Source organism: Gobio gobio (assembly GCF_949357685.1).
Source record: "Gobio gobio genome assembly, chromosome: 2".
In the NCBI taxonomy this organism is placed as follows: domain Eukaryota; kingdom Metazoa; phylum Chordata; class Actinopteri; order Cypriniformes; family Gobionidae; genus Gobio; species Gobio gobio.
The window spans coordinates 48,577,378-48,600,985 of NC_137098.1; the positions used below are offsets into that span (position 1 = coordinate 48,577,378).

A 23,608-nucleotide genomic window follows, 5' to 3' on the forward strand; every position below is an offset into this window, starting at 1 on the left:
GTGCCGAGGTGTACTATGCTGTGGAAACGTGACATCAGTTTTACTCCGAATACTGAAGCCTGATTGTGCACCTGCACAGACATATGGCTTTTTAGGCAGCCAAAATGGGCGGGGCTGACTTTTCCATTTTCATCAGAATATTTCTCCTTCTGCACGAAGATCATCTCCTCGCTGACTCAGAAGTAGAAGATAGAAGTATTTCTGCTCACTGTTAAAATAAGCCTCAAGCAGCAGTTTAACAGTGCTTCAGCAACTGCAGCTGGATCCCCGCCGGCTCAACCCCAGCCCAAGGCGGAAACCGAAGTGAAGCAGCGCTTCCACCCCTCTAAGTACCATTTACCAGACGCCAGGGACCCCGCCCTAAGTTAGTGCTGTACCTTGAGCAGCAGCCCTAATGTTTTGGGCACAAAAAGGAGGAGGCGAAGTACCGCCGAGGCCGTAACCCCCTCAAAGCGACCATGTGTCCACCTCCCAACACCCTGTCAATACTGGGTCCACCCGAAGCCAGCCCAGCGTGTCAAATTGGGTTTTGGAATTAATCAAACAAAGCTACCCCCCCCCAATTCAGGGTTGTGATTCACACTTCAGGACGTCAACGCACATGTCCTCCGAGCAGAAGTTCAAGTCCTGCTAGCAAAGGGAGCTGTGGAGAAAGTTCCCACGGACCACAGCGAGTCAGGATTTTACAGCCACTTCTCCTCACTCTAAAGAAAGATGACGGCCTCAGGCCCATCCTCGATTTGAGATGTATAGTTCACAAGTAAGTTTAGAATGTTAACTTTGAAAAAAGAAAATCCTCTTGCAGATTTGCTAAAGGGATTGTTTTTTATCAGTGGATCTGAAGGACGCTTAGTTTCTTAGTGATCTACCTCATCACAGGTATTCTTGAGATTCGCGTCCAAAGGTGGCATACCAATATACAGTCCTACCATTTGGACTGTCCCTAGCTCCAAACACTTTAATGAAATGCATAGATGCGGCCCTCTCCCCCCTGAAACAGATGGGAGAATGTATTCTGAACTACAATGATTGGTTGCTCTTAGCCCAATCAAAGAAGGAACTATGCGCACACAGATCTTTACTTCTCAGCCACATGGCAGCAGCCTCCTCAGTAGTTCCCTTGGGTCTGTCACATATGCGGCCACTACAACACTGGTTGAATGCCCACCTTGAGCATGGTGTGAGGGTCGCCTCATTCTCAGAGTGACCCATGGTTATACCAAAACCCTGATCCCCTGAAATTGCCCAATCTGTATCAGTTGGGGGTAGAACTGGGCTCAGTATCCAGAAGGAAAGTTGTCATGACGGACGCCTCCAAGATGGGTTGGGGCGCCTTATGCGATGACAGGCTTGCCTTTGGCTCCTGGATGGAACCAATGACGCACTGTCACATCTACTGCCTGGAAATAATGCCAGTACTTCTGGCCTTCAAGGAGTTCCAGTCAGAACTCAGGGGCACCATGTCCTAGTCTGATTGGACAGCATGACAGTGGTAGCCTATAAAAATTACCAAGGGGGGGCTCAGATCTCATTCGCTAAACATGAGGGACCTCCTTTCCCAAGCGGGAGGGACATTTTGGCATCCCCAACCCAAGTTGTGGAGCCTCCATCTGTGGCCTCTTGACGAGAGCATTCACGTCTTTCCCGGAATGCCATGAACACATAGACAATAGGCACCTTCTACCAGGCGCCTATACGCCTCAAAATGTTCAATTTTTTCAGACTGGTGTTCAGTCTGGGATATAGACCCTCTATCTAGGAGCTGCTGGACGGCAGAAGCACCCCATCCACGCTCAAGGTAAATGTGGCAGCTATTGCAGTGAACCACGCTCCTATAGCTGGCCAATCTATTAGGAAAAACGACTTGGTTGTCAAGTTTCTCAGAGGGGCCAGGAGGCTGAATCTGCCTCGACCTCACATGGTTCCATGAGATATACAACAGAGAAAAGCTGCTCCGGCCATAGTTATGTATATGTTGATGTCACATTCAACCACTCCAGACACATTCGCACGCCCGCCATGACAGTCAGTGTATCTCCAAACCTCCGGGAACCTGTTTAATTCCTCAAAAGAAAAGGTATTTTACAGATAAAGTGCCATATGAAGCTCTCTAACAGAGTTCATTGTGAAGTATTATCTTTTGTGAAGGGTCATTTCATTATGGTTGTTGTAGTGCTGGTATTTATTGCCAAGTAAGTAAGCTACCTTCTATTAATCATGGATACAGTGACGTCTTCAGCTAGTCAGCTTGAGATAATTTCCATCTAAACTGGTTATATCTCAAGCCTAGCAGTGAATGTTTTATGAGCAGTAGGATAACCATATTCATCCGCACAGTGATGCAGAGCAGAAGCACAATCAACCGTTTTGAGTATGTAAATGTTCTGATTGGCCTGTAGCTACACAGATTTTTGGTGGTGGTTGTGTCTAAGTGAAAAAATAATGTATGTAATTTGAAAGAAGTAGTGCTGAAGCAAAATTATCCACAGTTTAGCCACAGTTTCGTCCACATAGACTGCTGTGTGAAGAGTTTTGAAAAAGTGACCCACTGAGAAATGTGTCCCAGCGATTGTAAAAAAAATTAATAATAATAAAATAAAAAAGCTGTAATATGCAACCTGTTCACTGGCTGACAGATTTGTAGTTTTATTCGCTGCAGCACTTATAATGAGTTAAACCAGCTGGACAATTTTAGATTTAGGAATGGGGGAGGGAGGGTAGTTTTTTGTACAAGGAAAGAGAACTTATCACACGTTATTTAACTACACAGTCAATGCAACCAGTCTGACATTTCTCAGTTATCATTAGTAGGCCTACCACATAGGCCTAGTAAAACTATTTTTGTTTGGTAACCCAAAAAAATTGCTTTATGTGGAAACATCTAAGTCTAAGATTTAATCTAACAACCTTACTTCGTTAGGTTACACCAAAAAGAGCATTTTCAAAGAGCATTGTTAAATATAGTTTTTACCATTTTTTTTTATTTTTACCAGCTCATTGGTAGCTTGATATTGGCATGCGCTTGGCAATATCCTTTCTGTTTGTCCTTGTGTGTGAAAGAGATTGTGTGTACAGGCAGCATGCACTTGTGAATATTTATATAGTTATGTATTTACGTATTTATAGACGTTTAAGAAGTATGCATAACTGCTGTTGAGCTATGTGGTGGTGTACATAATTATCGATTGATGTGATGAACAGTGTGGTGGTGGTTTGTGTGTGTGCGTGTATTGATTGTTCTGTTATGCAGTATGATGCTGATTGTGGCATTGTTGACTGCTTGCGGTCACCACAGCAGGCAAGAGGATTGTGGTTAGGCTGCAGACAGACTGACGTAGTATGTGTGTGTGTGTGTGTGTGCGTGTGTGTGTGTGTGTGTGTGTGTGTGTGTGTGTGTGTGAATGTCCCCTCTCTCTGAAAATGTGCATTTGTTGCCCTATTTTTACCCTTATTAACATTATGTTGGTGTAACCTAATAAAGTCAGGTTGATTCATTCATATTTATTATAGAATGTACATTTAATTTGCATAAATCCGCTAGTTTACATGAACTGAATTTTTAGGTTACTTGTCATAAGTCACATAAGTGATTACAGACTTTTTACAGAGCAAAAGTTGCACAATACATATTAAAATATAAATTATTATAACTGTTTTTACATACTAAGATGTCTTTTTACACTACAAAAATTACTTGATATCAGAAATGTATTTAAAATATATAAATAATTGATTATAAAAATACACAAATGTTATAAAATGTTAATATTAAAATATATTTTAACTATTTCAGTCAGAGCACTAGTAACAGGTTACAATTGTCTTTCTAGGGGTAGCAATACATTTTTCAATTCACATTCAGTGTTGGTTATTGTAAAGACATATTGAGTACACTTCCTTCACTTTAACAGGGGCTTGATATTAAAATCTCCAGAAAAAGGAACTCATAATCCTCACCATTGCCATGTCTACCTAGCCATCATTTCCATAATATGTTATTTGAGGTTTTATTCCTAGATAGTAGTGTCCTTACAGATGATAAAGTGATTCAATGAAATAGTAGTATCTATATCTGAGTGTGTCTGTGTCCTTCGCAGGTGTATTTTTATCATAATCGATCTGGCTTTCCTCTGTTCCAAGACATCAGGGATGACCTTCAGAGTAGGAGGGGTTCACAAATACATACAGGTTTGGTGCCAGCCCTGAGATGAATGGACTGTTACCCTCTACCAAAAAACACTAGCGCACACAAAAATAGCAGCAAACACACAGCCGTCTTGTTCCCTATGCTGTCACAATCATACACTTTTTTTGTGGCAATGATTAACATCAACACCTTCTCAAATGCTTTTGGGTTTCCAGCTGGCTTGCAGGTGCTCTATGTGTGTGTGTGTGTGTGTGTGTGTGTGTGTGTGTGTGTGTGTGTGTGTGTGTGTGTGTGTGTGTGTGTGTGTGTGTGTGTGTGTGTGTGTGTGTGTGTGTGTGTGTGTGTGTGTGTGTGTGTGTGTGTGTGTGTGTGTGTGTGTGTGTGTGTGTGTGTGTGTGTGTGTGTGTGTGTGTGTGTGTGTGTGTGTGTGTGTGTGTGTGTGTGTGTGTGTGTGTGTGTGTGTGTGTGTGTGTGTGTGTGCGTGTGTGTGTGTGTGTGTGTGTATTGACGCGCTTGCTTCCCTTGGGCTGTGTTTGCTGGTGTAGTGTATCAGTGGGGCAGCAGCGTGGCGCCATCCGTCCTGCTCCCACCACCAGCCCCCAGAATGCATTACACACCAATCGAACACAGCCATTCGGGATAACTCCACTTTTACCTACTGGACAGCACTGCTGTTAGAAGCTTTTGTCCAGCCTCTCTCTCCCCCTCTCATCCTGTGCATTTTTTGTTGAAAGGATCATGTTACACAAGCTATAGAGACCACCTCAGTGAGAGTTTGTGAGGGGCTATAACACACACATGTACATAGCAGTCTTAGTTGAACAGGTGATTCAGTGGATACAGATTTAGCTTAGCATATTGAGTCCCCTCCTAAATATCATTTTAAATGCTTCTTTCAAATTTGGGAATATTAGTTATAGTTTGCTTTCAAAGATTGCCATAGATTACTTACCATGTCACAGATTTTTTTTTGGAAAACCATGCCGTCAAAAATATATGTTTTAAAGGAATAGTCTCTCCATCATTTATTCCCCTTCATGTTGTTATAAACATGAATGACTTTCTTACTTTTGTGAAGCACAAAAGAAGATAATTGGAAAAATATCCCAGTGTTTTTTATCCATATAATGAAAGGACCCCACTGAGTTTCATTAAATGGATAAAACGGGTTGAAACCTTCTTCAGAATCTCTTCTTTTAAGTCATGCAAAAGTCAAATGGGTTTATCATAACTATTGCTTTGAGGCCTAATTAGTGAAATATGATAAGTACCTGCATTACTCTTAATACCTTTGATGCTTTTATAATGCATTTGTAGCAATGCTCAAGTTCAGGGAAGAAAGAGGCGGGAACCAGTAAACATTCAACATAACTTAAAAAAATAAACAAATGGAAAGTAAAGCGGTAGCTAGCCCTCATGGACGACTGGCGCATAAACTAAAACAAAACAACAGCATAAATTTCAGGCCTGGTCCTATCTCTTCTTCCACTGTCGTCACTCCTCCTTTTATCGGGACTCGAGACTGGTTTAATGCAGAGGTGATGCTCATTAACACTTGCACCACTGATCTCACTCACTTCTCAGGGCTCTTGGCCCCGCCTACTTGCCACAGTGTTATATGTAAATAATTTTTTTGGGGTTTATTAGGGTTATTACAGTAACTAGAGATAGCTAGCACATAGTTTTAGTGAAGTAACCTAAAAAAAAGCTGTCAGTTAAGATAACTTCACATTTCAGGTTGACTAAACTTAGAATGCAGCACGAATACTTACTTTTAGTTTAACCAATAATTTTTTTCTGTGTATCATCTTTAATAAAAAAATACTTTACTCTCTGGCTCCATGTAGGAAGCAATGTTTACTTGAGAGACTATGATGAAGATTGAAAGGGAGCAGTTAGTAAGTCAGATACTTACTGTTATTTCTAAATATGAAAATCCAGATCCAGTCCTTAATGTAAACTGTAAGCAATGCATATTGCTATATTCATGCTACTTTGTCTTAATGCAGGTACATAAGCTCTGGATGTGGTGAGATATGTTCACAAGACTTGACTTGTGTCGCTAAGTGATTGAGATAAGCAGCGGTGTGCTTTGACCTTTGCTGCCAGTGTGCTTGTGCCCTCCTGCAGACAAGGGGCTTGAGATATCTTATGCCTCAGTCACACCAGGAAGTCGACCAGAATAGCTCTCAATGTGTGAATGAGACTGATGAGTTTGTTCCGGACTGTCAGTAATATATGTGTGTGTGTGTGTGTGTGTGTGTGTGTGTGTGTGTGTGTGTGTGTGTGTGTGTGTGTGTGTGTGTGTGTGTGTGTGTGTGTGTGTGTGTGTGTGTGTGTGTGTGTGTGTGTGTGTGTGTGTGTGTGTGTGTGTGTGTGTGTGTGTGTGTGTGTGTGTGTGTGTATGTGCGCGCGCACACACACAAATAAAAGTACATTGGCATTTCATTTGAAGTAAAGTATAATTTTATTTATCAAAAAAAGACTGCACACTTGAGCTCCCAAGAACACTTTAATTGTGTTCTCTTCCAACATATGATTTATCAATTATTAAAAATGTTCATGTCATTTTAGATAAAATGTAGGCTTTATGTAATAGCCTCTATATGTTTTATGTATTATTAGATATATATGAGTGGGGTCCAAAAGACCAGATTGAAAATCTTGGATTCAAATTCAAAATAAATCTGAAAATAAACAGATATATAAAATAAAGAAATAATATGATGAGTGAAATAATTATTAAAGATTCTTTACAAATTTTACTAAAGATTCTCAAAACTACAAAATAGAAACATTTTCAGCTGTGGTCCTAGAAATTTGGACTCCACAGTAAATATTTTATATATAAAATATTTTAACTTATTTTTAGGCAGGATTATTATGATGAATAAACAACATTTTTATTATTATTTTAAAGTCAAAGTGGTGTGTGGCTTTTTGAAGAACGTGTTTAATTGTATAAACACATAGTCTTAGTGCTGAAAATCATGTTCTATATTGATATCCTTATGAAAACCGATCCCTCAGGAAGTATAGATATTGATCAGGATTATCCTTGTACTCGATTGTACCACGATTGCCAGCTGGGATCTGTGTGAACTGTTTTGATTTGTGTGTTTACTGTATATGTGTGGTTAGTGTGTGTTTTATTTAGAAGGATCACTTTCAGAATCATTATTACTGTTTTTTTTCTTTTTGCAGTGGTATAATAGTCTGTTGGTTGGACACTTGTGCTAAAGATAAACAAATGAAATAAACTGCAAATCTGCCCAAACTGCCCTATTAAGGATACACTCTCTCACACAAATACACACACTCACTGTCGGTCATGTATGAATAATTCAGTTGATGATAGATGGATCAGTTTGAGTGATATCCTGAGGGCTGTGTGATCATTGATTGTTCTGTTTAGAAGGCATAAGATTGCCTCACCTCTCAACAAGTGTGTGTATTTGTCTGTGCATGCCCACGTTTATATCTGCTTATCTTAGTCTCTTTTTAATTGATTGTAAGCAAAAAACTCTTCTGCACATTTTATATATTTATTCCATAAATGAGGCCTACCGTTTTAATAATGGGGTTCGCTTTTTATCATTCACATTTGTGCATATATCCCTGTATATCATGCCATGAATATGTGGATGTGTGTGTCTCAATCTCTCAGATCTTCAGTCTCTCAGATCAGTCTCAGCAAATCTTATCTGTGTTCATTTAGAAGAGCAGGCTGTTGTCAAGTCCAGTGTTCCTCTCTGGATCGAGTTTCCCATCATGTGATGTAAGGCTCTCTGGATCAATGACTCCACTGGGGGTGCTGCGTATATGAGCTCACTGGTCCTTTCCCACCATTCATATTATAATATTTTTCGGGCCTTACAATCATTGCAAAGTTCATTTACATTGTATCATTTATTGGAAACCATGGAAGATATAGAAACGGATTAATGGGCTGAATGGATTTGAGACATTACAGGGTACAAAGGGGCTTAAAGGCACATATTAAGAAAAATGTCCTTTTCATTACTCCATGATTGCAGAATACATATTCCTATGTGATAACACTTAAACTCTGCGGACCCTGTACCAAAAGTTGGTGTCATTTTACAGGAAACCCTTTGAAGTTACATAAAACACTGCTAAAAGTGATAAACATGTAAGTATAGATTGTCTGAGCTGTAATAGGTGTAAACTGAGTTATTCTGAGTTCTCTGAATCTTCCCTGTATGTCATCATATGGGCAACGATTACCTCCCCTTCCTCTGTTTTGCCCGCTCAGAGAATTTGGAGAGAATGGATTCAGTTTATCAGTCGCGAATCGCGATGTCAGCACAGGCTTTACAAACAGACTTTTACCATATGGATTCGACAGCACCGCCACAAACAGTGAGAAACAGTGTTCATTATTGCCTGATCTGTGATGAGTGATTTCTGATGTGTAGCTAATCATTCAAGTTCACACAGACTTTCTTTCTAAATCATTTCGCCGCTGGCAGTCTTGATGCCCTAAGTGTAATGCATCAGTGAATAAAGCCAGTGACTAAAACGAAAAACTTCCCAGCGTTTCTGTTAGTAGCATGAAACAAATCTGTCATTTCAAATTTGATTAGACGCTAGATTAGCGATCAAAGAACACTCTCTTTATAACGTTCAGATCTGTCAATCACACGTTGCGAGTATATCTGCACACTTGTCCAAACTGCCGTTATAATGAATGACGCTGTTATGCTGCACAACAAAGCTCTTACTGCATTCATGTCGATGTCGTGTTTGCTGTTAGTTGGTGAAAGCATTTTGTGAGAGAAAATGCATTGCAATGACGAGATCACTGCATTAGATCAGAAGACTGCCTGTGTAGCCTACTCAATGCTCATCACTGCAGCCTTTCATTGGGGAAAGATCTAAAAAATAATGCTATAGTCAACACTTTGACGATTCGTTCATCTCGACGGCTGTGATGGTAAAAAACGTAGTAAAAGTATTCGAGAGGCGTTCCACATATTACAAAGTTCGTAGAATAAGGAGGAAGAAGACAGGGCCGACTGGGACTCGTTTTTACTCAGAAATCTCAGATACAAAAAAAATAAACTTGCGCTCACAGCGCTCTCAACAACTCGGTACAATAAAACTTTCTCAGCTATCTTTCTCCAGCTCTCCGTCTCTCTGGTCCACGAGTGCCCAGTCCGTCTCTCTCTGGACTGGCAGTGCTTGCAGAGTCAGACGGTGCCTCGCTAAACCCCGCCCCCTCCGCCACATAATCTAATACTCATTTTAAATGCAAATATGTCAGCCAATCACAACAGTGGCTGTTTTCACTGAAGTCTCACATCAGACACACCCCTTGAAACAGAGCAGTCAAGCCGGAGGACTAATATCAGTAATAAAAAAATGCTTTCTAAATTATGACATTTTTTTATGTAAAAAACATACTAACAATATAAGTACACCTCAGGAAACATTATAAAATAATTTAAAAAAATCCATGCATGGGACCTTTAAGAGCTCTATGTGAAATCGTTTGTCCAATTTATTGTGTGTGTGTCTCTCAAAGAAAAATAAATATGGCGAGTCAACAGTTCAGACAGTGTGTTACTCCCTGCCCTCGTTACATCATGGGTGGGGATACACATTTGCTCTGTGTTATGTGTTTGAGACCGGAGCATGCACAGGCAGCTCTTGAGGGGGCTGTCTGTGAGCATTGTAAGAAGTTAGCTATGAAAAATCTCCGGTCCCACCGAGTGCTCTTCGAGAAGGGCGCTTCGGATCGCGTTCCCCAGGGTGCAGGTCCCGCTGCTTCTGAGGCACAGTGAAGGCTTACGTCCTGGGGTTCGCAGATGGATCTAACGGCGGGGTTAGAGATGGGTGATCCCCTATCTCTGCCTTTACCCGTTAGATCTGACGCTTCAGTTTGCGAGTTAGAAGCACGCTCTGCGGTTTCTTCTGCTCGCGCTGAAGCGCAGGTGCAGCAGCATTCCAGTTCCAAAGAAACTGGATGTTGTGAGCCTGGATTATTTAGATGAGGCTTCGCCACCTCATTCACACACTCAAGGGGAGCTTTTGGAGGTTGTAACTCGTGCTGTTGCCAGATTACAGATAGATTGGCCAGCCGAGAAGCAGGAAGCCCGTCAGTCAAGTAAATTAGACAAACGCTTCCTGCCATCCAGATCTCAACCTCCAAAGCGGGGCTTGCCGTTTTTTCCCGACCTCCACACCGAGGTGTCGAGGTTGTGGATTAAGCCGGCATCATTTAGACCATTCAACCCTACAACAACTGCTTATTCAGAACAACATCGGCTTTAGTGGGTAGGGCATACTCGGCAGCAGGTCAGGTGGCCGCATGTTTACACACTATGGTGGTGTTACAAGCTTATCAAGCCGATCTGCTGAAAGACATTGATGATGAATGTGAAGAAGTAGGGAGAGAAACGATAGCGGAGATTAGGAGAGCTGCTGACTTGTCTCTTCGGGCCACCAAGGAGACGGCCAAATCCATCGGCCGTTCTATGGCAGCCCTGGTGGCCACGGAGAGGCATCTATGGCTCAATTTATCTGACATTAAGGACAGAGATAAGAAGTTTTTGTTAGATGCTCCTATCTCCCCTGCCGGCCTCTTCGGCGACTCCATGAATACGGTCGTCGAGAGGTTTCAAGAAGCCAAAAAACAGGCAGCTGCGTTTAAGAAATTTCTCCCTAGAAAGTCTCATGTCTCTGGGGCTACTGGGCGAGAGCAGCCCCAGCCGAGTGTGTCCTCCTTGCACAGAGTGCAACAGAAGGAGAGTGTTGCTACCCCCGCTCCCCCACAGAGAGACTGGGGGCCGGGACAGCGCTCTCAGCCGAAGTCTTCCCGAGGTAGAGCAGATCTGAGGACTGTGATTATCTCTAGGAAGGCTTCGGCGAAGAAGTTCTGACGCCAAAGGTGTCAGGCTTCTGATGGCAGTCCCCTCCGAGGGGAAGCGGTGTGTCGAGGCACCCGTCTCCTCTCGGTGCCATCAGGGGGCCGTTCTGCCAACCCTGCCACCTCTGGTGCTTCAGGGCGCAGCGTTCCTCAGCGAGCAAAAATCTCCACGTCCGCCCGTAAACGTAGCGGCGCGTGGATGCTCTCACCCTCCGAGGAGGGTCCTAAGTGGGTCAGTTCGGTTGCTTCCTGCCGGTGCACCGTTTCAGGACACCAGGCTGCCCACGCAACAAACACCAGAGGCCAGCCTCGAGAGGCTGGTTCCCTTAGTAGATTTTATGGCACCGTGGAAACTTCTGCCTAATATCTCCGATTGGGTCCTGCAGACAATAGAAAAAGGGTACAGAATTCAGTTCGGGTCACACCCGCCCAAGTTCAATGGGGTAGTATCCACGGTGGTAAACTCCAAGCAGGCTCTGGTAATGGAGCAAGAAGTACAGACACTTCTGCGAAAAGAGGCTATAGAACGGGTTCCTCCCCACAGCAGAGTGTCAGAGTTTTACAGCCGGTACTTTATAGTTCCAAAGAAGGATGGAGGGCTGCGTCCTATTCTAGATCTGCATCAGCTAAATCGGGCAGTCAAAAGGTTGAAGTTCAAAATGCTCACTCTGAAACAGATCGTGTGTCAGATCAGGTCCGAGGACTGGTGTGTCACAATAGACCTAAAAGATGCATATTTTCATTTCTCCATCCTTCCTCAACACAGGAAGTTCCTCAGGTTTGCTTTAGGGGGCGAAGCATACCAATATCAGGTTCTTCCATTCGGCCTAGCATTATCACCCCGCACCTTCACAAAGTGTGTGGATGCAGCTCTGGCTCCTTTGAGACTCCAGGGCATCCGCGTGCTGAACTACATGACTGGCTGGCTGATCCTTGCACAGTCGGAACATCTGGCGGCTCAGCATCGAGATGCTGTCCTCACTCATATGAAGGTGTTGGGGCTGAGGTTAAATGTAAAGAAAAGCATGCTATCTCCACAACAGAGTACCACTTTTCTGGGCGCAGTTTTGGACACAAGTACCATGAGGGTGCACCTGGCGCCCGCCAGGGTGAAATCGATCCTAGACGCCGTGAGCAGGATAAGGTTAGGCCAGTCACTCACTGTAAAGCAGTTCCAGAGACTGCTGGGTTTGATGGCAGCAGCGTCCAACATGATACCTTTTGGCCTGCTGTACATGAGACCCTTACAGTGGTGGCTCAAGACCAAGGGATTCTCCCCGAGGGAGGTCATGCGGCGATGCCTACGTGCCTTAGTTATGTGGAAAGATCCTTGGTTCTTGTCCCAGGGTCCGTGCTGGGAGCTCCTTGTCTTTGCTTAACGCTAACGATGGATGCATCTCTCACCGGCTGAGAGCCGGTGAGAGATGCATCAGATGTTCCGACTGTGCAAGGATCAGCCAGCCAGTCATGTAGTTCAGCACTCGGATGCCCTGGAGTTTCAAAGGAGCCAGAGCTGCATCCATGCACTTTGTGAAGGTGCGGGGTGATAACGCTAGGCCGAATGGAAGAACCTGATATTGGTATGCCGTGTTCCTGGCACTCAGGCACTTTCTCCCAGACCTGAGGGGCCATCATGTGTTGGTCCGCACGGACAACACATCAGTGGTCTCCTTATATAAATTGCCAGGGGGGTCTACGTTCGCGCCGTCTGTGGAAGCTGGCGCATCGAGTTCTAGTTTGGGCCCAGGGGAAATTACTATCGGTTCGAGCAGTATATATTCCGGGGTATCTGAACAAGACGGCAAGAGGGGGCCCAGCTCATAGACTCGGGTCTCTCTGCTGAGGTGGTAGAGACCATATTGCATTCCAGAGCTCCTTCGACGAGGAGGCTATTTGCCCTTAAATGGAGAGTCTTTGTCACATGGTGTACAAACCATTCTTTGAATCCAGTCAACTGACAAGTCAATTCAGTGCTAGATTTTCTGCAAGAAAAGTTCTCTTCAGGGTTATCCCCTTCCACCTTAAAAGTATACGTGGCGGCAATATCTGCCTACCACGTTCATCTAGATGGTGCATCGTTGGGGAGACACCCCTGGGTTATCCGCTTCCTTCGTGGTACTCTGAGGCTAAGGCCTGCGGCACGCTTAAGGGTGCCGACCTGGGATCTGGCCGTGGTGCTAGAAGGCCTAGCTTTGGCCCCCTTTGAGCCTATTGAGGAGGTGCCAGAGAAGTTTCTCACATGAAAAACTCTCTTGGCTATTTCTTCTCTAAAAAGAGTAGGGGATTTGCAAAAATTATCTGTTGCTCCCTCTTGTCTTGAGTTTGCGCCCGGTATGGTGAAAGCGTTTCTATTTCCGAAAGAAGGATGTGTCCCTAAAGTTCCCACGAATGTGGCAGATCCTATAATGCTGCAGGCTTTCTCTCCGCCTCCCTTTCAGAATTCAGACCAGGAGAAGTTGAATCTACTCTGCCCGGCGAGGGCACTAGATGCTTACGTCCACAGAGCTGCCCTGTGGCGCAAGTCTGATCAGCTGTTTGTCTGTTTTGGGTCCCAGAGTAAAGGGAAGCCCGCGTCTAAGCAGACGCTAAGTAAGTGGAGAGTCGAGGCTATTTCACTCGCATATGAGTCGGCCGGCCAACCTTCACCGCTAAAGGTCCGAGCCCACTCTACTAGGAGTATGGCTCTTTTGTCAGGAGTCTCCCTTCAGGAGGTGTGTGATGCGGCAGGGTGGTCCTCTCCGCATACCTTTGTAAGGTTTTAGATGTGGCCGCTACTCCAGGTTCTCGGGTGCTTGTAGTTTAATGTGCGTTACGACTTCACATATACAGGCATTTGAGAGTTATGGCGGCGTGGGTATTGAGTTCCTGCAGCGCTTTGACGCAGCGCGAGTTCCCTTGAAAGGAAACGTCTACGTATGTAACCATGGTTCCCTGAGAGGGAACGAGATGCTGCGTCGCTTTGCCATACTCCCGGCACGCCTGTGACCGACTTGTTCGACTTTTTCAGAACCTGACACTGTTTGGTTCAGGGGTGCTTTATAGTTTCCTGGTCAATGACATCACCCGTCTATGACGTCCCGTCACACCATTGGACTGATTTTACGAGTGCTTCATGACCCAATCACGCAGAGGTGTTCCCGCAGCGCTTTGACGCAGCGTCTCGTTCCCTCTCAGGGAACCATGGTTACATACGTAACCTGAGATGTTATTTTATGAGGGCACATTCATTAAAATAATAATAATGTGCACGGATAAATTATTTATAAATACTGCAATATTCTATAAAAGAACAAGTCAATTTTGACTTCATGGTGACTTCAATGTGAAAATCAACCACTCAGTGTGCAAATGCTTCCTCTTTTCTTCTTTCTCATCTCTCTTCTCTTTGTGTAAGGGTTTGTAACATGTTCCTATTCATGATGTAAATCTGTGTGACAGGTCACATAACCCTGGCAGACTCAATGATTCTTCAGAGGCTGTAATATGCTGTTGACTGGGGCATTTAATGATATGTCATCCTGTGGTCTACAGTCTCTCTCTCTCACCCTCCCTCCCTGCCACAGGTATTCAGATTTCACCTCTTAAAACCACCTTGTCATCATTTACTCCTCACTGAGATAATCACTCCTAGTTTGTAGTCAAACTGTCTTCAAGTCCAGCTGATCCTGGTGATGTGATGTGATGTGAAATACAGAGGGCTAATTAAGGAGCATTACAGTGTGTCAACATTTTTGAAGATGCCTCTGGTATCTTTAAAACATAGCCAATGAAGAGGTTAAAACTCAAAACCATGTCAGAAAAGACAGCACAGGACCGCCGCACACCAACCACACACACATGCTTTCATTTCAGCACTTGTTCTCTGAAGCACTGAGCTGAATAATCCAGCTTGCTAATGTGTTTCACTCAAGCAGTGAAGCAGATAATCTGGCGTCTCTCAGAGAGACAGTTCTCTTACTCCTTTTTCCTCTTTTGCTCTGCTTCCCATTCGCTTTCTCTCTCCATTTCATTTCAAGTTTTTTTTTTACAGCTCCACACAAATATAGAACTGTTTTTAATTTGTTTGGCAATATTTAATGACACATGATAATATTTGATGGCAAAGGGAGGTAGAGGTTTAGAAATAAGATTTATCAAATCTGATAAAGATTTGTTTAATTACACACACTGTCTCGTGTCACTAGTTCTAGTGAATTTTTTTCTACTAGTTACTATCTAAAAGAATAATTATATCACTAATTACTAAAAGTGTTAGTAAGGAGTCAGTTTTTTTATGAAAAATGTTTTCAGCTAGGATGCATTAAATGATCAATGATCAAAAGTGACAATAAAGACATCTACATACAAAAGAAATCAACCTGTTTTCATCATCAGCATATCAGAAGAGTCATGTGACACGGAAGACTGGAGTAATGGATGCTGAATATTCAGCTTTGCCATAGAAAAATATATTAAAACTATTATTTATATATAAAAAAAATATTATTGTAAATTGAAATAATATTTCACAATATTATAGTTATTACTGTATTTAAATGCAGCCTTGACAATTTCCAAAAAACATTTGGAAATCTTACTGACCCCAAACATATCTTATCTAATTAGATCTATTTATATTGACATCCTATCTGCTAAATGGAAAACCATTATCCTACTCCTTAATTTTCACTTCTTTTGACACTATTTTGACCAGTTCTGACTGTTATCTCTATTAAAGAATCTGTTGGCAATCTAACATTTTTGACATAGTCGGCAGGATCTAACATGATATGGCATGACATTATTTGAGTAATTGAAACTCAAATAAGTTGAAAAAGGTTTTTCAGTTTTGGTCATGGATGCCATTTTAATTTTCTGATGATTTATCTTTTTCTATATATAATAACATTTTGCATTAATTTTTTTCTCCTATAGTCTATAGCAGATCCTGATGTCCAGATCTCAGACTCACATGCTTTAATTTTATGAGTCATGTCATCCTTGTGGTCTGTCTCTGTTGTTATGACGCAGTCAGTGGTCAGCTGGCTCCTAGTCACCTCCTTTAACAATAACAAACGTAGTGTTTGATGAACAACAGTCAGTTTATGAATGCAAGTAAGTCTCTGTATATCTGAACTCCTGTCAGTGATTCAGGCTCTAAGTCTGACCTCCGTCTGGCACCGTAGGCATACTTGACATGGTGACTGGTGAGAAAAAGCTCTATTAATGTTTGCAATTTATAGGACTATCGCAATAACAACTATGACTCATGCCACACTTTTGGTTTGTACTTTCCCAAATTAGGGATCTATTAGAAGATCTGTTTTCAGTTTAAGACCCTAAGATTTTATCTCAGTTTTATGGTTGTACTTTATGGGAATATTCTTATTAGCTACAACATCAGCTGTGGTCAAAGTGGAAACTACTTAATGAACATACCTTTTGCAATAAATCAATACAGAATATTGTCTTTATTCGGTCCCTGAGTGGTGTAATACAAGGAGAAGGAAATCAATATGTTTATTCAGCAAGGATGCATTAAATTGATGAAACCATTTTCAACATTGATAATAATAAGAAATGTTTCTTGAGCAGTAAATCAGCATATTAGAATGATTTCTGAAGGAGAATGTGACACTGAATACTGGAGTAATGATGCTGAAAATTCAGCTTTGCATCGCAGAAATAAAATACATTTGAAAATGTATTAAAATAGAGTTATTTTAAATTGTAATATTTGTTTTTACTGTATTTTAGTCAAATAAATGCAGCCTTTGTGAGTAAGAGAGTTCTTTCAAAAACCAAAATTTCAGTATTTGTAATATGATTTATGTTTAAAACAATCCTTTATTTGGAACATAAATTATTAATTTGGTTGAAACAAAAAAAGGGAAACAGAATGAATAATCTGATAACTGGTAAATTGTTGTGAAAGGAAAACAAAAGAGTCTTTGCTCTTCTGTGAACTCCTTCTCCAAATGTATAATGCAACCAAGATAATCTGAGTTTCATATCTATAAACACTATTCACTTCCCTTCCATAAATAAAGGCATGATGCTGTTTCTTGTGAATAAACTCCCATGCCTCCTCTCAGAAGAATTCTTCTGAGTGTATTTGTTGAGCAACATTCTCTGTCAGAGGTGGAAGTAGCTTTGAAAATACATCCTATGATTCACAAGGTTCTGAGAAGTAAACTGATGAAGCAGATCCTTCAGTTACTGAAGAAGTGTTCTTGTTGCAGATGTTGAGGCATGAACCTTCAGACTTTGAATTGGATCAAATCAAGTAAAGTCTTATTATTGTTGCTCTCCTACAAAACAAGATTTTCCAGTGTCCTCTGCCCTGTGGTGTAGTTGGTGAATATGATGATGTGGTGGAGGATGCAACCCTTTTGTTTAGTCTGAGATCTAGTCATCAATTCTGACTGTCTGGCCATGTGAGGAGAGTTTAAAGATCAGAATCAGAGTAGTGAAGGGTGTTGTGAAGTCAGAAAAACAGCATTCTGACATAAGCTTTGTTGTTGATAGGAAAGTGTCAGTAAGTGTGGCAAATTGTGCGTAGATAAAGCCAAATATTGTGTGTGTGTGTGTGTGTGTGTGTGTGTGTGTGTGTGTGTGTGTGTGTGTGTGTGTGTGTGTGTGTGTGTGTGTGTGCGTCTGTGTTAAAATAAATGAAAGTTGGACCAGAAGCATTAGGGCAGGTTCATTTTTGTTAAATGGCTGAGCTCTGAACACACAAAGGGAATACCCAAGAGGCCGTGGGGTCAAGAGTCAGTTCAACCCTACATATCTCTGATCACTGGAGTCACTGGCCTGAATTCATGACCATAACCCTTAAACTCACTCTCATGCACACAAAGCCAATCCGGAGTGCAATAGCAATGTGCGTGAGTGGTCTCATCTTTACAGATCATAATGAATCTTCAAAATAGGATCGAATACGAACAATAAGAAAATGAAATAGGCTACATGTACAAGGGAAAGGAGCTTTTAAATACCCAAGTATCAATTTTTCCCATATGTTCCAATAGTTTTTCAACAACTCATGAAATACTTTTTTTAGCTGCCTATAATCTTATGCAATTGGCGGTCTACTTTTGAGATGGGAAAACCCTTCCTTTGTAAATGCCTACTTCCTTTTCTCATGTAAAAATGCATTCGTTATAAGACACAGGCTGCATTTGGAGTTTTTATCGTTATGAATCAAAAGATTTCTATTCAAGATTATTTTACCATAACAATGTTCATTTTTGTTGTCTATATCATTGTGAAGCGGTTCGGAATACTCTTGGTCAGGAAGGAAGAAGGCGGGGTCGGCGTGACTGGGACTTGCAACTTTATTAAACAGTCTTTCTCATAAACAAACATAAATCACGCACGAGGGCGCCTCAATCATCAATGGTTCACTCTTCTCTCTTTTAGTTGATCTCTCTTGTACAGCACAGTCACTCAGGTCTTGTTTGGCAGCTCACGTGGCAAGTCCCAGTCGGTCTCTCTCTCCCCACTCTCTCCCAGCAGCCGCTTATATGCGGTCTCTCCACGCCAATTACTGCAATCAGAGACAGGTGTTCGTCATTTGCACTTGACCTACTTACCGACCGCTCGGCTCCGCCCTCTCTCTCCCGCTACAGACCTCGCGGGACCACGCCCACCCCGCCACATACCCCCACCGCCCGTCTCAGGCCGGGGAGCCATCCGGCCTGCAGCCTCCCCCCCCCCCTCCTGGAGAGGAAGTCAGCCACAGCCATCTGAGCACCCGGCCTGTGGACCACCTTGAACTTAAAGGGTTGTAACGCCAGATACCAACGGGTGATCCGCGCGTTGGTATCTTTCATGCGGTGGAGCCACTGCAAGGGGGCGTGATCCGAACAGAGGGTGAACTCCCGCCCGAGGAGGTAATAGCGAAGGGTGAGAACGGCCCACCTGATGGCCAAACACTCCTTCTCTATGGTGCTGTACATCGTCTCTCTCTTAGAGAGCTTGCGACTGATGTACAGCACCGGCCGCTCTTCACCCTCCACCTCCTGGGACAGGACTGCGCCCAACCCCCTGTCCGAGGCGTCAGTCTGTAGGGAAAAAGGGAGAGAAAAGTTAGGAGCTTGTAGGAGCAGTCCACCACACAGAGCAGCCTTTATCTGGGTAAAAGCCTGCTGGCACCGCTCCGTCCACTGAACTGTATCTGGCACCTCCTTTTTAGTTAGATCAGTCAGCGGGCTGGCGAGCTCCGAATAATTAGGCACAAACCTCCTGTAATACCCCGCCAGCCCCAGGAACTGTCTAACCTCCTTTTTGGTCTTGGGTCTCGGACAGGTCGCAACGGCTGCGGTCTTATCAATTTGGGGACGCACCTGCCCATGACCCAAGTGGAAGCCCAGATATCTTACCTCCACCCGCCCAATCGCACACTTCTTTGGGTTGGCCGTGAGCCCCGCCCTTCTCAGCGTCTTCAGGACAGCTCGCAAGTGCTGCATATGACGCTGCCAGTCCGCACTATAGATGATGATATCATCTAGATAGGCAGCGGCATATGCAGCATGCGGCCGGAGAATTCTGTCCATCAGACGCTGGAAGGTCGCAGGAGCCCCGAACAAGCCGAAAGGAAGGGTGATAAATTGGTGTAATCCAAACGGCGTGGTGAAAGCTGTTTTTTCTTTGGATAGAGGAGACAAGGGGATCTGCCAATATCCCTTTGTTAAGTCCAGTGTCGAATAAAAACGAGCAGTTCCTAGCCGATCAAGCAATTCGTCAACCCTTGGCATTGGATAAGCATCGAATTTTGACACCGCGTTTACCTTACGGTAGTCCACGCAGAACCGGACCGAGCCGTCAGGTTTAGGGACTAAAACAATCGGGCTCGCCCAGTCACTGTTGGACTCTTCTATTACCCCCATGTCTAGCATAGCTTCTAATTCTGCCTGAACGACTTTTTTCTTGTGTTCAGGTAAGCGATAAGGCCGGCTGCGAACAACCACGCCCGGCTCCGTCTCAACGTGGTGCTGAATGAGGTCGGTCCGGCCGGGTAGGGGCGAGAAGACGTCAGCAAATTCTGCTTGTAAACGACTTACGTCAGTGAGCTGCGAGGGTGAGAGGTGGTCTCCTCCCGAGGCCAGAGCGATAGATTGAGGCTTTTGGACCGCCTCCGGCCCGAGATCCTCCTCTCCGCTCACTACCGTCGCAAGCATCACTGACTCCGCCTCAGACCATTTTTTGAGGAGGTTGAGGTGATAGATTTGACGTGCCCCGTCCCTATCTGACCGCACGACCTCATAGTTGAGCTCGCCAACTCGCCGTGTGACCTCAAAGGGCCCTTGCCACTTCGCGAGTAATTTAGAACTCGACGTAGGGAGTAATACAAGGACTTTATCTCCCGGTGAAAATTGACGCAGTCTAGTGCCTCTGTTGTAGAGCTGTCGTTGTCTGTCCTGAGCCTGCAACAAATTCTCCATTGACAGCCGCCCCAAAGTGTGGAGTTTTGTTCTCAGGTCCAGGACATACTGAATTTCATTTTTACTCGCCGAAGGTCCGTCCTCCCAAGCCTCCCTAAGGACATCCAGCACCCCCCGAGGCTGGCGTCCATAGAGAAGCTCGAAGGGGGAAAACCCCGTGGAGGCTTGCGGGACCTCGCGAACAGCGAACAACAGAGGCTCTAGCCACCTATCCCAATTTTTGGCGTCCTCGTGAACGAACTTACGAATCATGGATTTCAATGTGCGATTAAATCGTTCCACCAGACCATCTGTTTGTGGGTGATAGACGCTGGTGCGAACCGATTTAATGCCCAATAATTCATACAGTTCGCGAATCGTTCGTGACATGAACGCCGTGCCCTGATCGGTGAGAATCTCTTTCGGGATTCCCACCCGGGAGATTAAGGAAAACAGTGCGCTCGCGACACTTTTCGCCGAAATAGTGCGGAGCGGAACTGCCTCCGGGTATCGTGTTGCATAGTCCACCAGAACCAATGCAAAGCGATGCCCACGTGCTGACCGTTCCAATGGCCCGATGAGGTCCATGCCAATTCGTTCGAAGGGGACCTGCATCAACGGGAGCAGGCACAATGGTGCTTTTGGGGTGGCCGGTGGATTCACCAACTGACATTCACGACAAGACGCACACCACCTGCGTACATTCTCGTGGATGCCCGGCCAGAAAAATCGGGCCATTAGACGGTTAAGTGTCGCCGCTGTTCCTAAATGCCCGGCCATAGGATTCGCGTGAGCCGCCTGGAAAAGCATTTCCCGACGGCTTTTAGGCACTAACAACTGGGTTGTATCTTGTTTTGTCTGAGCGTCTTGGGTCACTCGATACAACCTATCTTTTAAAACAGAAAAATAAGGATAAGAGAGCGGCTGGTCCGGATGGAGGAGATGGCCGTCGATGGAACGGACCTGAGTAAACGCATGTTTAAGCGTCTCATCCTGGGACTGCTCCAGGGGAAAATCATCGCGGTCTGTGAGGCTGGGTAGCTCAAGACCGCTCTGTTCCCCTGGAAGAGCACCCAGAGGTCCCGAATCCACCTCTCCCACCTGAGCAACCGTCTCTTTCCTTTTTTTACACTTTCCCCAAGAGGCATCCACACACAAGTGCCCCAATAGTTTATTAAATCCTGGCCAATTAGTACCCAAAATTAGTGGATGCCGGAGGTGCGGGTTAACTGCAACCTCAACACTATGCGTTTTACCCCGAAATTGAATATCCACGGGCAACAACGGATAGTCCACCACTTCCCCGTGCACACACCGTACCTTAACCACGCGGCCGTTAACCAACGCCTTAGGTTGAATCAAGCTTTGATGGATGGAGGTCTGGTTACACCCTGAATCCACCAGAGCTTGATAAGTACCCCCCTTGATACTCACGGGTATCTGGTACAGGCCAGCTTGATCGGGGGCAGCTTGCGGCGCGTCGGGGACCCGGATCAATGTCCCCACCTCCATCACCGGACACCGATCGATAAAATGTCCGGGATCCCCACAACGCCAACAAGCCGGCCCAGACTTCCCCGCCACTCTAGTGGCTGGCAGCGGTTCCCCAAATTGGCGCGGAGAGAGCGCCGACGCGGACGTGGTGGGGAACGGGTCGCTGGTGGCTCCCCCTCCTCTAGCTGATGGTCGTGGTACTGCCGGAACCTCCGCGGGCAGCCCTGTCCTCCACCTCGGTGCTGGCCTGGGCGGAAACCCGCTGCGCGACCTGGGAAGAGGGACAGGCTTGGAGAGAAGAGGGGGGGAAGGAGAAGAGAGAGAGAGAGAGAGAGAAGCCGAAGGAAGGGGCTCGCCGACCCCGTGGCACGCCACCATGTGGTCCTCCGCCAACTGGATGGCCTGGGACAGCGACGTCGGGCGGTGGCACTGGACCCACTGCGCGGTCTTCTGGGGAAGCCGCGCGACGAACTGCTCCAGCACCACACGGTCGATGATTCCCTCGACGTCGCCTCCGCCGGCCATCAGCCACTTGCGGCACGAGTCCCGGAGCTGGTGCGCGAAGGTGAAGGGTCGGCCGGACTCGCCGAGGGTCAGGCTTCGGAAGCGCTGCCGCTGTTGCTCTGGGCTCCGGCCGACCCGCTGCAGGATGGCGCGCTTCAGGTCTTCGTAGTCCAGGAGATTCTGGACTGGCAGTTGGTGTGCGGCTACCTGCGCTTCTCCTGACAACAGCGGCAGGAGCCGCATTGGCCAGTCCGTCCGGGGCCACCCCCGGGACTCGGCGGACCTCTCGAAGAGGTCGATGAACGCCTCCGGATCATCCTCGGGGCCCATCTTCGAGAGGTGGATGGTGGCGGCCGAGTCGGTTGTAGACGGGGGGGTGGCCGGAATCTCCCGGACCATCCAGCTCCGGAACAGCTCGCGGTCTTCATGCTGGGCAAGAATGAGGGCCTCAAAACGTTTGTCCTGCTCGGCCCTCACGGCCAGCAGATCTTCGTGGGTCTGTTGGTGAAGACCAGCGAGCGATGACACCAGGTCCGCAAGCGGCGTCTTTGGCGGGGTCTGCATGGCGGCGGCTCTCTTCTTCCTTCCCGGGTTTCGGCACCAGTGTGAAGCGGTTCGGAATACTCTTGGTCAGGAAGGAAGAAGGCGGGGTCGGCGTGACTGGGACTTGCAACTTTATTAAACAGTCTTTCTCATAAACAAACATAAATCACGCACGAGGGCGCCTCAATCATCAATGGTTCACTCTTCTCTCTTTTAGTTGATCTCTCTTGTACAGCACAGTCACTCAGGTCTTGTTTGGCAGCTCACGTGGCAAGTCCCAGTCGGTCTCTCTCTCCCCACTCTCTCCCAGCAGCCGCTTATATGCGGTCTCTCCACGCCAATTACTGCAATCAGAGACAGGTGTTCGTCATTTGCACTTGACCTACTTACCGACCGCTCGGCTCCGCCCTCTCTCTCCCGCTACAGACCTCGCGGGACCACGCCCACCCCGCCACAATCATCTCTTTAGATAATGCAGAAGACCATTTGAACTTCAAGAAATAAACAATGGGATGGATTGGATTGTGCTATTACTGTCAGAATGTAAGTGAAAAGTTGATCTTAAATGCCATTGTTGGTGTGTGTGTGTGTGTGTGTGTGTGTGTGTGTGTGTGTGTGTGTGTG

At 45.2% G+C, this 23,608-nt stretch overlaps 1 protein-coding gene across 1 annotated transcript; it reads right to left on the minus strand.

The window, feature by feature from the left end:
• Positions 1–18,445: 18,445 nt before the first annotated feature.
• LOC307141974 (uncharacterized protein) lies at positions 18,446–23,108 on the minus strand. Its single transcript, XM_079842472.1, has 2 exons — positions 21,878–23,108; positions 18,446–18,567 (listed from the first exon to the last, which is right to left on the minus strand). Exons 1-2 carry the CDS (start codon positions 23,003–23,005, stop codon positions 18,565–18,567), a joined length of 1,131 nt encoding a protein of 376 aa, XP_079698598.1. The 5' UTR covers positions 23,006–23,108; the 3' UTR covers positions 18,446–18,564.
• Positions 23,109–23,608: the final 500 nt, after the last annotated feature.